Source organism: Budorcas taxicolor, chromosome 25 (genome assembly GCF_023091745.1).
Source record: "Budorcas taxicolor isolate Tak-1 chromosome 25, Takin1.1, whole genome shotgun sequence".
Taxonomy (NCBI): domain Eukaryota; kingdom Metazoa; phylum Chordata; class Mammalia; order Artiodactyla; family Bovidae; genus Budorcas; species Budorcas taxicolor.
This window is the reverse complement of record NC_068934.1, coordinates 1,715,379-1,727,910: the sequence shown is the minus strand read 5'-3', so window position 1 is coordinate 1,727,910 and position 12,532 is coordinate 1,715,379. Positions and strand designations below refer to the sequence as shown.

The window sequence follows — 12,532 nt, the reverse complement described above, 5'->3', positions numbered from 1 at the left end:
AGCTTGCTAGTACAATAAAAGACATATGGCACAAACGCTTCCGAGTAATCTGTAGATCTATAACTGGAGTTAGAACTGTTGCAGGAATGGGGATCCTTTCCAGGGCCTGAAACTGGGCTGTCTAACACTCAGAAATGAATTGTCCGAGGAGACACACATGCTGACAAAGCCAGAGATTTTATTGGGAAAGGGCACCCAGGTGGAGAGCAATAGGGTAAGGGAACCCAGGAGAACAGCTCTGCCACATGGCTTGCAGTCTCGGGTTTTATGGTGGTGGGATTAATTTCTGGGTTGTCCTTAGCCAACCATTCTGATTCAGAGTCTTTCCTGGTGGTGCACACCTTGTTCAGCCAAGATGGATGCCAGAGAGGAGGATTGTGGGAGGTGGTTGGACATGTGATGTCTCCTTTTGACCTTTCTCGGACTTTTCCTATTGGTGGTGGCTTATTAGTTCCCTGTTCCTTAGCAGGACCTCCGGTCCTAAAACAACTCATGCAAATGGTTACTATGGTGCCTGGCCAGGGTGGGCGGTTTCAATCAGTGTGCTTCCCCTAACAGAATCAACCAGCTGAGCCTAGCCTAGATCAAGGGATCCTCAGGTCCAGTCCAGCTGAGACAGCAGTTGCCCCAGGCAAACTGCAGAAGTATAAGCACCTTATAAAGATTAAATGAAAAATATGTTTAACACACTTAGCACAGTTACTGGTACAAATAGACTCCATGATAAATATTAATCAAATTTTGAAACAAGGTATTAAAACCTTTTACAAACTTATGTATAAAAAGCACAGTAATTCTCAAACATGATTGTCCAGCAATATCAGTTGAGCTTGCAAAAATAGGTTCCTCCCGGAAATGGCAATCCACTCCAGCACTCTTGCCTGGAAAATCCCATGGACGGAGGAGCCTGATAGGCTACAGTCCATGGGGTCGCAGAGTCGGACACGACTGAGCTTCACTTTCGCTTTCACTTGAAAATTCACAGAACCCCCCCAACACACACATGTATTGCTTAGGCAGACTGATACCATGGCAACCGTATTTTCCTAAGTACCTTAGAAAACTTTAAAACGTAAACGCTTAAACTTAACACAAAACTTGGAAAGGCCGTGATAAATGATATACATAATTCCTTTAAATAGTTTTGTAACAAAAGAATTCCTTATCCCCTTTCATAATTCCCAGCGGAAATACTACTGATGAGATACTTTCTTAGGAACTGGGAGACTTAAGTTACATCACTGCTTGTTAACCGTACACATATTACTTTCAGTCAGGCATGAAATTAATATTATGCGTATATTACATGCCTGAGATTGTTGCCATCCTAGAGTTTAATTATGCAGTATAATTTTGTAAATTTTATAACTGTGCTTTCAACACAATTCATTGTTTTCCTCAAACTACGCCCTTATTTTATAACTCTTTAGACTTGTCTGATGAGATTATACAAGTCTTCAGATTCGTCGTTTCTCCTCACACCTCCGCACTCTCGGAGGGCCTCTCGTTGCTAAGATGCAGGGACCCATTCATCTCCTTTTCCCTATCCGTTTTCGGCCGACTTCTTCCTGCCTTCCTCCATCTCTTTCCAACAAGCAACAGTTAACACGGAGGAAGACCGCAGGGATCCCGCGTGCCGGCGGCCGGCCACGCCTTTCACAGACCGAGAAGCTCTTCCGCGCGCCGCAGCGGGGTTTAACCCAGGCGCGCGGCCGGAAGTGTGGGCCCCGCGCCGGCCGCTTTCCTCCCGCGAGACTGCGAGCAGGGCCGCGGTGCGGGCCGGGGCCTGCGGTGCATTGTGGGAAAGCGCCCAGTGTGGCCTTTGTTTTCGGACCTGGAGCCGCGCTAAGTCTCCTCGGGCGCTTCCGCTGCGCCGTGGTCCTGGGTGCCCTGAAGCACTCCCACTCCCTCCCTCGGTTGTAGCCCGGTGCGGGCCCCGAGCCGACGCCGCCAGCATGTCTGGGGTGCGCGCTGTGCGGATCAGCATCGAGTCGGCCTGCGAGAAGCAGGTCCAGGAGGTGGGCCTGGATGGCACCGAGACGTACCTGCAGCCTCTGTCCATGTCTCAGAACCTGGCGCGCCTGGCCCAGCGGATCGACTTCAGCCAGGGCTCCGGCTCCGAGGAGGAGGAGGCAGCGGGCGCCGAGGGCGACGCGCAGGATTGGGCGGGCGCGGGGTCCAGTGCTGAGCAGGACGACGAGGAAGGTGAGGCCGCGGGCGCGCCCGGTGAGGCGCCGTGGACATGGCCGCGTGGGGCGGCGGCGTCCGGACACTTGGGCGCTGCTCGCCTGTCAGTCCTCGTTTTTGCGCAGGTTTCCTTGAGAGACAGCGTGTGAGACCTTGTCGCTAGGGGAGTGTTTGGGGTTTCAGTTCAGTTCAGTTGCTCAATAGTGTCTGACTCTTTGGGACCCCATGAATCGCAGCACGCCAGACCTCCCTGTCCATCACCAACTCCCGGAGTCCACCCATGTCCATAGAGTCCGTGATGTCATCCAGCCATCTCATCCTCTCTTGTCCCCTTCTCCTCCTGCCCTCAATCTTTCCTTCAAATGAGTCAGCTCTTTGCATCAGGTGGCCAAAGTATTGGAGTTTCAGCTTCAGCATCAGTCCTTCCAATGAACACCCAGGACTGATCTCCTTTCTTTAGGGTGGACTGGCTGGATCTCCTTGCAGTCCAAGGGACTCTCAAGACTCTTCTCCAACACCACAGTTCAAAAGCATCAGTTCTTCGGCACTCAGCTTTCTTAATAGGTCCAACTCTCACATCCATACATGACCACTGGAAAAACCATAGCCTAGACTAGACGGACCTTTGTTGGCAAAGTAATGTCTGCTTTTTAATATGCTGTCTAAGTTGGTCATAACTTACCTTCCAAGGAGTAAGTGTCTTTTAATTTCATGGCTGCAATCACCATCTGCTGTGATTTCGGAGCCCAGAAAAATTAAGTCAGCCATTGTTTCCACTGTTTCCCCATCTATTTGCCATGAAGTGATGGGACCAGATGCCATGATCTTCGTTTTCTGAATGTTGAACTGTAAGCCAGCTTTTTCACTCCTCTTTCACTTTCATCAAGAGGCGCTTTAGTTCTTCTTCACTTTCTGCCGTAAGGGTGGTGTCATATGCATATCTGAGGTTATTGATATTTCTCCTGGCAATCTTGATTCCAGCTTCTGCTTCCCTCCAGCCCAGCGTTTCTCATGATGTATTCTGCATATAAGTTAAATAAGCAGGGTGACAGTATACAGCCTTGACATATTCCTTTTCGTATTTGGAACCAGTCTGTTGTTCTATGCCCAGTTCTAACTGTTGCTTCCTGAGCTGCATACAGGTAGCATCCCTAATGTGGCACCCTGGTTAGGAGCCCTTGAGTTCGCGTCTCGGTTCTGCCGTGTATTAGCTATGTGACTTTGAACTAATCACTTTGTTTCCATGTGCAAGATGCATGATGTTACTAACTCCTGCTGAGAGATTATATTGACGGGAGGATGTGATAAGTCCTAGGAGGTACGCAGAGGCCAAATCATGTAGATCTAGTCAGCCAGGGTATACGTTCGGCTTTTATTAGAAGGACAGCTGAAAGCTTTTGAAAGATTTCAAGTAGACAGATGATATTGTTTACAGAAGATCATGCTGGATGCTATATATTTAGTAAATGGATTATAGGGAAAATAAAACTAGTTAGTTATAGAAAAAGTATGAGTGGTTTTGGATTCTTACTGTTGAAAATAAAAAAAATCTAGCAGTTCTTGATTTAGTTATGTGAACAGACACTGTGTAAATCAGAATTTAAAGATAGCATTTCAAGCCAGCTGTGTTAGGACAATTAGGGATCCATTTGGTAAATACTACCTCAGAACTCATACAGAAATATTTCCACAAGGATTGAAATGAAGATGAATAAGGTAAATTATTGGAAGAAGTTATAATCATGTCACTTTGGCACTAGGAAAGACCTTCTTTTTCTCTCCCCCGCTCCCGCTAATGTTTATTTACTTTTTTAGCTGGGCTGGATCTTAGTTGTATGTGGGATTTAGTTCCCTGACTAGGGATCAACCCAAGCCCCCTGCATTGGAAATACAGAGTCTTAGCTATTGGCCCACCAGGGAAATCCCAGGAGAGACCTTCTTAAGCAAGATAGGAAACAGACCTTATGAAAGAAAAGATAGGTGTATTAATTGCATAAAATTTAAAAATAGTAATGGAAAAAGATGCCACAGACAAAGTAAAAAGATAAATGACAGGCTGGGGAAAGTATATACAACACATATGACACACAAATGGTTAATATCCCTGATATTCAGAGTCCCTTCAAACTGAAAAGAAGACAGTTCATTGAAAAAATAGGCCAAAACTGGCATTGTTGGAACCAGTCTATGTGCCCATCACACAGAAATAGTTAAACTTATTGCACATTGTTCAATTATTATTTTTGGCCACATCTCACAGCTTGCAGGGATCTTAGTTTCCCTGCTGCTACTGCTGCTAAGCCGCTTAAATTGTGTCCGACTCTGCGCGACCCCATAGACGGCAGCCCACCAGGTTCCACCGTCACTGGGACTCTCCAGGCAAGAACACTGGAGTGGGTTGCCATTTCCTTCTCCAATGCATGAAAGTGAAAAGTGAAAGTGAAGTTGCTCAGTCTTGTCCGACTCTTGGCGACCCCATGGGCTACAGCCTACCAGGCTCCTCCGTCCATGGGATTTTCCAGACAGGAGTACTGGAGTGGGGTGCCATTGCCTTCTAGTTCCCCTACCAGGGATCAAAGCTGGGCCCCCTGCAGAGGAACAGCAGAGTCCTAACCACTGGACTGCCAGAGAATTCTTGAAGTTGCTGTATATGTATGCTTCAGACATGCCTGAGCGATTGAGAACACAGTGCATGCTCCAGAATATCTTATAGTGTTAAAAGAATGGAGTAGATCTATATTCTGATGTGAAGGTGTCTTTAGGACATATTGAGGGGCGGGGAAGCAAGTAATGGGAAATTGGGAGTATATGTATATAAATACATTAAAAAAAATTTGGATGAGGATACCCCAACAGTTATTAGTGATTGCCTCTCAGGAGGAGAGAGAATTAGGGGTGGGGAATAGAGGAAAACTTTCACTTTTTACTCTGTATTTCTGTTGTTTGAACTCTATGGTGAGGATCTGTACGTGAAATTTAATTCTTAAAAGTGATTAAGAGATTGGAAGAGAATAGTGTTTACTATCAGAATGCTGCCATTATAGGTCATTTGTAGTTTTGTATTTTCCTATGTATTGAAAATTCTCAACAATTAATTCTTAAGGTTTTAAAAGCTGGAAGAAAAAAAGGCTATTAAGAAGGCTTGCTTAGATTTTAAAAGATTTGAATGCCTACTATCATGCTGTAATGTTAGATTTAACTTAGGAAATTAGAAACCATATTTGTTTTGCCATTGTAGGAATGCCAGCTTAAATGTTAACAAAGATTCTAGAAAGGGTGGAGTGAATGGGATAAAAGAGGGAACAATTTGAAATAGAATTCATTATTTCTTCTTTTAGTACTTTTTTTCTTGTTTTTTTTTTTTTTTAGTACTTTTGAATCTCTGAGTTTTTTATAACTAATATCTGGGTATTTATTTTTTTCTTTCACTTTTTAGGATTGGTGAAATTTCAACCCTCCCTTTGGCCTTGGGATTCAGTGAGGAACAATTTGAGAAGTGCCCTGACAGAGATGTGTGTTCTCTATGATGTTCTCAGTATTGTTAGGGATAAAAAATTTATGACTCTTGATCCTGTCTCTCAGGATGCACTTCCTCCAAAACAGGTATTTGTGGGCTTTGATTGAATAATGGTGCCATTTTATTAAGTCTCAGTACCATCTTTTAGGCTGTGTGTCTATTGTTTCCTTTTCCTTAGATGCAAAATGAAGTCCACATGAAGTTTTAAAGACTGTCATAAGCTCTTGAAAAACACAAAATTAGGTTCTGTAATGTGATCAGAAATTGTGACATTTTTATGAACCTTTATTATTTCGATTCTTATGCAGCCAGAAAACTTCTACTAAACTTGGCTTTTTGGAATTGATAGTGCGTGGATTGATAGTGACTATGGATATTTATGTATGTATATATAATACATAGGTTTTGATTTCTCATCAGTTTTCCAATTATAGACTTTTCTTTGAAGTATAAATGAGTGCTTTGAAAGGGTGTTCTTGTGGGTGATATGGAGAGTGCCATACATAAAGAGAGGAATGGCAGTGCAGAGAGGGGAACCTAACCTAGGCTGGGCCAGGTTTATGCAGTGTTAAGTTCTGATGGTGTAGTGTTTTAGTTTAGCATAAGTCTATTATCAAGTGACCAAAGAAATGGGTTAAGGTTATTATTCTTTTCAACATTATGTGCTTTTCTCCCTTCTCCTTGCTTTTCTTTTTTAATTTTCCCTTGAGTAGGTATTTTATTATTGAGGAAATGTATCATTAAAAAAAATCATTTAAAAATAATACAGCCCTACACTTCTGGATTGTTTCTGATAGAATCCTCAGACGTTGCAGTTAATATCTAAGAAGAAGTCACTTGCTGGAGCAGCACAGATCCTACTGAAGGGGGCAGAGAGACTGACAAAATCAGTCACTGAAAACCAAGAAAATAAGCTACAAAGAGACTTCAACTCTGAGCTTTTGAGATTGAGGCAACACTGGAAGCTTAGAAAAGTTGGAGATAAAATTCTTGGAGATCTGAGCTACAGAAGTGCAGGTATAGATAACTGTTAAAAAAACTCTGCTTTTTAACAATAGTTTGTTAAAAACTATAAATGTTGATTTTTTATAATAATATTCTCAATTACATGTTACATTTTGAAGTTTTAATTTCTGTACACATAAGCCTGAAAAAACTCAAATTATTCTCATCATAGCCTTATATGTGTGTATAGGTTCAGTGGTGTCTGACTCTTTGCAACCCCAAGGACTATATGGCCCACCAGGCTCCTCTGTCCATGAAATTTTCAGGCAAAAATATTGGAATGGGTTGCCATTTCTTACTCCAGGGGATCTTCCTGACCCAGGGATCGAATCTGCATTTCCTGCGTCTCCTGCATTGGCAGGCAGGTTCTTTACCACTGGTGCCACCTGGGAAGTCAGCTATATATAATTTGAAAAAATTTTAGGTTCATTTAACAGAAAGTTCAGAGATAGAGTTTATGTGTGAACACACCCTGAACCATAATTGACGTTTTAGTCAGAAATAGGAGGCGGGACTGGACTCCTCAGTTGGGGACTTTGATCAATCCCTTAAACACTGAGCATAAAAGAAAAAAGAAACATTTCTATTCTTTCTTATTCTGTTTTTCTTGCTTAAGTCTGGTAAGCTGTTTTTAACTCCTGGGTAAAGAGATATAATGGTGAAAACACTTCACCTTTTTTTCCATTCAGCCAGGGCTGCAACCCTAACTTAAGGAATATATTTTGTTGGAGTATATAACAAAGTTGGATGTTTTGACTTCACATCTTCTGGTATAAATTCTTTGTTGCTGAGCTATAATATGTAATAGCAGGTTTCTCAAAGCAATTGTGGCAATGTCTTTAAGCTGCTGAACTGTATTCAGAGGAGCTATACAGTAAAAGTTTATAAGATTCACAGCTCAATGGGGTAAAAGCTCTTGAGTGTCAAGGGATAAAAAAAGGAAGGAGCCCTGGCTGTAATCACTGAGATAACAGTAGTGGAGTGATATTTGAAAAGGATTCATTTTCCAGAGCAAGCCATGAGTATCTTCAAATTAAAGGAATATAATTTGAAGTGGTTAACTCAAGGACCTGCATGCCTTAGTATGATGTGAATTGGAAAATTTTGAGTTCTAATGGTAAAGTTCCATCAAAAGATGAATTGAGATGACAAAGATATTTTTACATTTTAATAGATAGTTTATAGAAGCAGTACTTTTCTGGCTCTGGACATTGTAAGCTCTTCTCAACAAATAATTATGCATAAGAACTTTAGCTAAAACGGTTACTTCTGTTATAAGAGGATTTGATTAAATTCTGTTTTTAATTGCAAGAAAATCTTGAGCAGCAGTTACATTCATCTATGCCCGCCTCAGGTAATTCAGCAGCCCAGGGCAGCTATCTTAAACTTACGCACTACATACAAAGACATCACGTAAAGTCTAGGAGTTGGTTGACAAAAAGTGGTGTATATGCTATCTTTTTGTCCTCTTGTTGAATTCAGAATTCTTCAGTCTCAACCTTATTACAGAGGCTGAGCTCCAGAAGTGTTTAGCCTCCAAGGTTTAAATATGTGTAAGTAGATTATATTATTTATATTACTGTGAATATAGATATATATATATATCTAGTCTAGAATTATATTCATTTTATCAAAACTCCATTGGAATAAAACAGTTTGGATAGCCTGTGGAGTCCTTGTAATGACACCATTAGACTAAGACATGTTTGTTTTTTTTTAAGGTAAATAGCTGTTTTCTCCTGCTTCCTTTCTTCTTTTTGTTTACCATGCCTTTTCCTCCGCACTCCCCTGAAACACATATTTTTGGTGGGAACTTAATGTATACATCACGATATGTAGGTGAGATATTATATACTCAGTAATTTCTGTTGAATAAACATGTTAACTGTTTTGATTTTCCTGTTTTTAATATCCCATTAGGGTCTCTGTTTCCCCATCATGGTACATTTGAAGTAATAAAGAATACAGATATTGATCTAGACAAGAAGATACCTGAAGATTACTGTCCCCTTGATGTCCAGATTCCTAGTGATTTAGAAGGGTCTGCATATATCAGGGTATTTGTCTAAGTATTTTTCAAGTAATTTCTTATTAATAGCCCAGAAGCTACTTAGCTAACATATTTTTGTGTTATTATTTTCACATAGGTTTCAATTCAAAAACAGGCTCCAGACATAGGTGACCTCGGCACAGTTAACCTCTTCAAACGACCTTTGCCTAAATCCAAACCAGGTATAGTTCTGTTCTCTAACTTCTGGTCTTGTCTGCCCTGACTAAAAGTAAATATAGTTAGGAAAAATAGGTACTTTAAAAAAGAGCAATTGGAAATATGACTTTATAATTTGTTAATCAATTATTTTTTATAATAATTTTTATTATAATTTGTTAATCAATTATGACCAATGCTATCTAAGCATATTCAAAAGCAGAGACATTACTTGGCCGACTAAGGTCCGTCTAGTCAAGGCTATGGTTTTTCCAGTAGTCATGTATGGATGAGAGAGTTGGACTGTGAAGAAGGCTGAGCGCCGAAGAATTGATGCTTTTGAACTGTGGTGTTGGAGAAGACTCTTGAGAGTCCCTTGGACTGCAAGGAGATCCAACCAGTCCATTCTGAAGGAGATCAACCCTGAGATTTCTTTGGAAGGAATGATGCTAAAGCTGAAACTCCAGTACTTTGGCCACCTCATGAGAAGAGTTGACTCATTGGAAAAGACTTTGATGCTGGGAGGGATTAGGGGCAGGAGGAGAAGGGGATGACAGAGGATGAGATGGCTGGATGGCATCACTGACTCAATGGACATGAATCTGAGTGAACTCCGGGAGTTGGTGATGGAGAGGGAGGCCTGGCGTGCTGCGATTCATGGGGTCGCAAAGAGTCGGACACGACTGAGCGACTGAACTGAACTGAATCAGTTATTAGTGAATAGCTGTGCAGTCCTTTTGTTTTTTGGCCACACCATGCACCTTGTGGAATTTTAGTTCTTTGACCAGGAATTGAACACAGGCCCTCAGCAGTGAGGGTGCAGAATCCTCATGACAGGATCACGAAGGAATTCCTGTGTAGTCATTTTTGAAAGGTTGAACTTATTTAGCAGTTTTCTCTGTGTAGAAGAAGTAAAAAATTCTATATTTTGGAAGGGGTATGCTGTGATACATAGTTTTCTGAATTTTTGTTGTATGTTGATCGTCATTTAAGCTAGTTAATGCGTAAGATAGGTAATTAAGGGACTTCCCTGGTGGTTCAGTGTTTGGGAACACAGATTTGATCCCTGGTCAGGGAACTAGGATCCCACATGCCGTAGGGTAGCTAGGCCCAAGAGCTGCAATGAAGACCTAGTGCAACACAAATCTTAAAAAAGTAATAACAATTAGGTAATTACTATATACGCATGTTCCCTGTCTTTCAGGTTCCCCACATTGGCAGACAAAATTAGAAGCAGCACAAAATGTTCTCTTATGTAAAGAAATTTTTGCACAGCTCTCCCGGGAAGCTGTTCAAATTAAATCACAGATCCCTCACATTGTGGTGAAAAATCAGATTATCTCTCAGCCCTTCCCAAGTAAGTGCAGCCTACCCTTTTGAGTGATAATTAAAACTGTGATTTGGGGGCCAGGACAAAGAGGGTAGCAGTTTGGGTGTGTTGAAGGAATGGTAACAGCAGAGAAGTAGTGTACAGCCTCTAATAGCCGTAACAGCCAGCGAAGTGTGCAGCCCAGTCTGCACTGCTGACTGTTCTGTGTCCTCAGTGGTGTCACTCCTGGCTTTAAACAATACCTGTTAAAGTTTGCCCTAGCAAACCTGTTATTAGGTAACGGTTGCTTTGAGGTGTCTATGCCAACACTATTTGTAGAAGATTTCCTAAGGTCCTCTTATTATCTAGATGATATGTCAATTAGAAAATGCTTAATTTTAAAAATTTTCTAATTTTTTATTGAGGTATAGTTGATGTATAAGTTTCAGGTATACAACAGTGATTTACAATCTTTAAAAGTTGTATTCCATTTATAGTTATAAAATAAAGATCCTTGTAACTTATTTTATACATAGTTTTTACTTCTAAAAGTTTTTAAAATAACATTTATTTGTTAAAAGTTAAGATGTACATAATAGGAAACCAAAAAAATAGAAGAAGCAAAAAACTCATTCATAATCACAAGTAGTTTTACCATTTGATGTGTCCTTCAAGGTCTTTTGTGTATTCTTAGTCCTCTGCCCCTATGTTGCCCCTCCCTGCTTCCCTCTTCCCACTAGTAACCAGTAGTTTGTTCTCTGTGTCTGTGTGTCTGTTTCTTTTTTGTTATATTCACTAATTTGTTTTATTTTTTAGAATCCATTTGTAAGTGATACCATGCAGCATTTGTCTTTCTCTAATTTCATTTAGCATAATACTCTCTTAAGTCTATTCATATTGTTGCATACGACAAAATGTCATTTTTTATGACTGAGTAAGTACTTTATTATATTTATATATACTGCATCTTTTTTATCCACTCATCTGTTGCTTCCATACGTTGGCAATTGTGTATACTTCTGTGAACATTGGGGTCATGTATCTTTTTCAGTTACTGTTTCTATTTAGAAAATGCTTAATTATCCATAATATCCTAAATTTGTGGAAATTGGATTTAAAATATTTTTCAGAAGCAGTTAGATTTAACAAGAGATCAATTTTTAATTAGCTCCACTTGTTTTTTTACATAAATTCTGAGTATCTTAGATTTTGTTAAGAGAATGGGTTTCTGGAGTGAAAAATTTCATCCTGATTCTCATGGGAACAGGGAAGGTCTTCAAGTCAGTAATACCAGTTATTAATTCTGTTTTATTTTTTAATTTAAAATCTAGAAGTAACAAATTACAGTTTCTGTTCACCTGTCTTTAGCCATAGCTGAAGGTCAGCAGCCACATTGTAAGTCAATAGAAATTGAATACATGGTAGTTTATCATATTCATGGGTAGTCATTTTGGTGTAAAAATGTTAATCACGAAAGCCTCCTCTTTGAGTTCAGAATGTATTTTTTGAAAATGGTCTGTGGTAATACTTAATGAAAATGGTTTGTGCTTTTCCATATTATAAGTTATTTATGTCTGTCCTACTTATTTTTATAAATAGGCTTGCAGTTATCTATTTCTTTGTGCCATTCTTCAAATGATAAGAAATCCCCAAAATCTGCTACCGAGAAGCAAAGTCCAGAGGACCATCTTTATGTTCTAGAGCATAATTTGCATCTACTGATTAGAGAGGTAATGGAGTAAATGTTTTCCTTGCATTGTGGTAAGTGTACGCACAGCAGTGAAAGTGCACAACCTTCTCACTGCTGAGTCCTCATTATTCATAAAGCAGTGACATTCACTAGTAGTGCTGTGAAAGATCTTGTTATGGGCTCAGGGAACACAGAGAATATGAATATAGTCTCTGTGGCCAAGCATAGCTTCTATTCTACTGCAAGTTTTATAGAGAGGTGTAAGAAACGCATGCTAAAGGTTGATTCTGATTGGGTAATTGGAAAATGTCTTGCCAGTGCCTGTGAACAGGATTACTTGAATTATTTCAGGATACATTCTACTTACAGGTCATTTAGAACTGTCCTGAGAATCTAATAGGAATATGTATTCCAGCTGCCCATGTCTCACCCCCAGATCTGGTCTGTGATGGTGCAAGGATCAGTGTTTTCTTATATTCCTAAGGGGTTCTGTTGTACCCAGGTTTTAGAACCTCTAATCCAGAATATAGTAGAATAACTATCTACTGATTGCATGTGTTCTGTCAATGGGACTTACTGAAGAATATTTATTTTTGTTTTTTATAAAAGTTTTAACAT

The 12,532-nt window shown here is 40.2% G+C and overlaps 1 protein-coding gene across 1 annotated transcript in view; it reads left to right on the top strand.

Annotated features, from left to right (window-relative positions):
• Positions 1-1,840: 1,840 nt before the first annotated feature.
• MED17 (mediator complex subunit 17) overlaps positions 1,841-12,532 on the top strand; it is a 29,013-nt gene continuing 18,321 nt past the window's right edge. Inside the window, exons 1-7 of the mRNA XM_052662026.1 lie at positions 1,841-2,205; positions 5,624-5,790; positions 6,502-6,721; positions 8,630-8,766; positions 8,857-8,941; positions 10,120-10,272; positions 11,824-11,954. Coding sequence (XP_052517986.1) covers positions 1,956-2,205; positions 5,624-5,790; positions 6,502-6,721; positions 8,630-8,766; positions 8,857-8,941; positions 10,120-10,272; positions 11,824-11,954 — 1,143 coding nt within the window. The 5' untranslated portion in view covers positions 1,841-1,955. The remainder of the gene's footprint in view (positions 2,206-5,623; positions 5,791-6,501; positions 6,722-8,629; positions 8,767-8,856; positions 8,942-10,119; positions 10,273-11,823; positions 11,955-12,532) is intronic.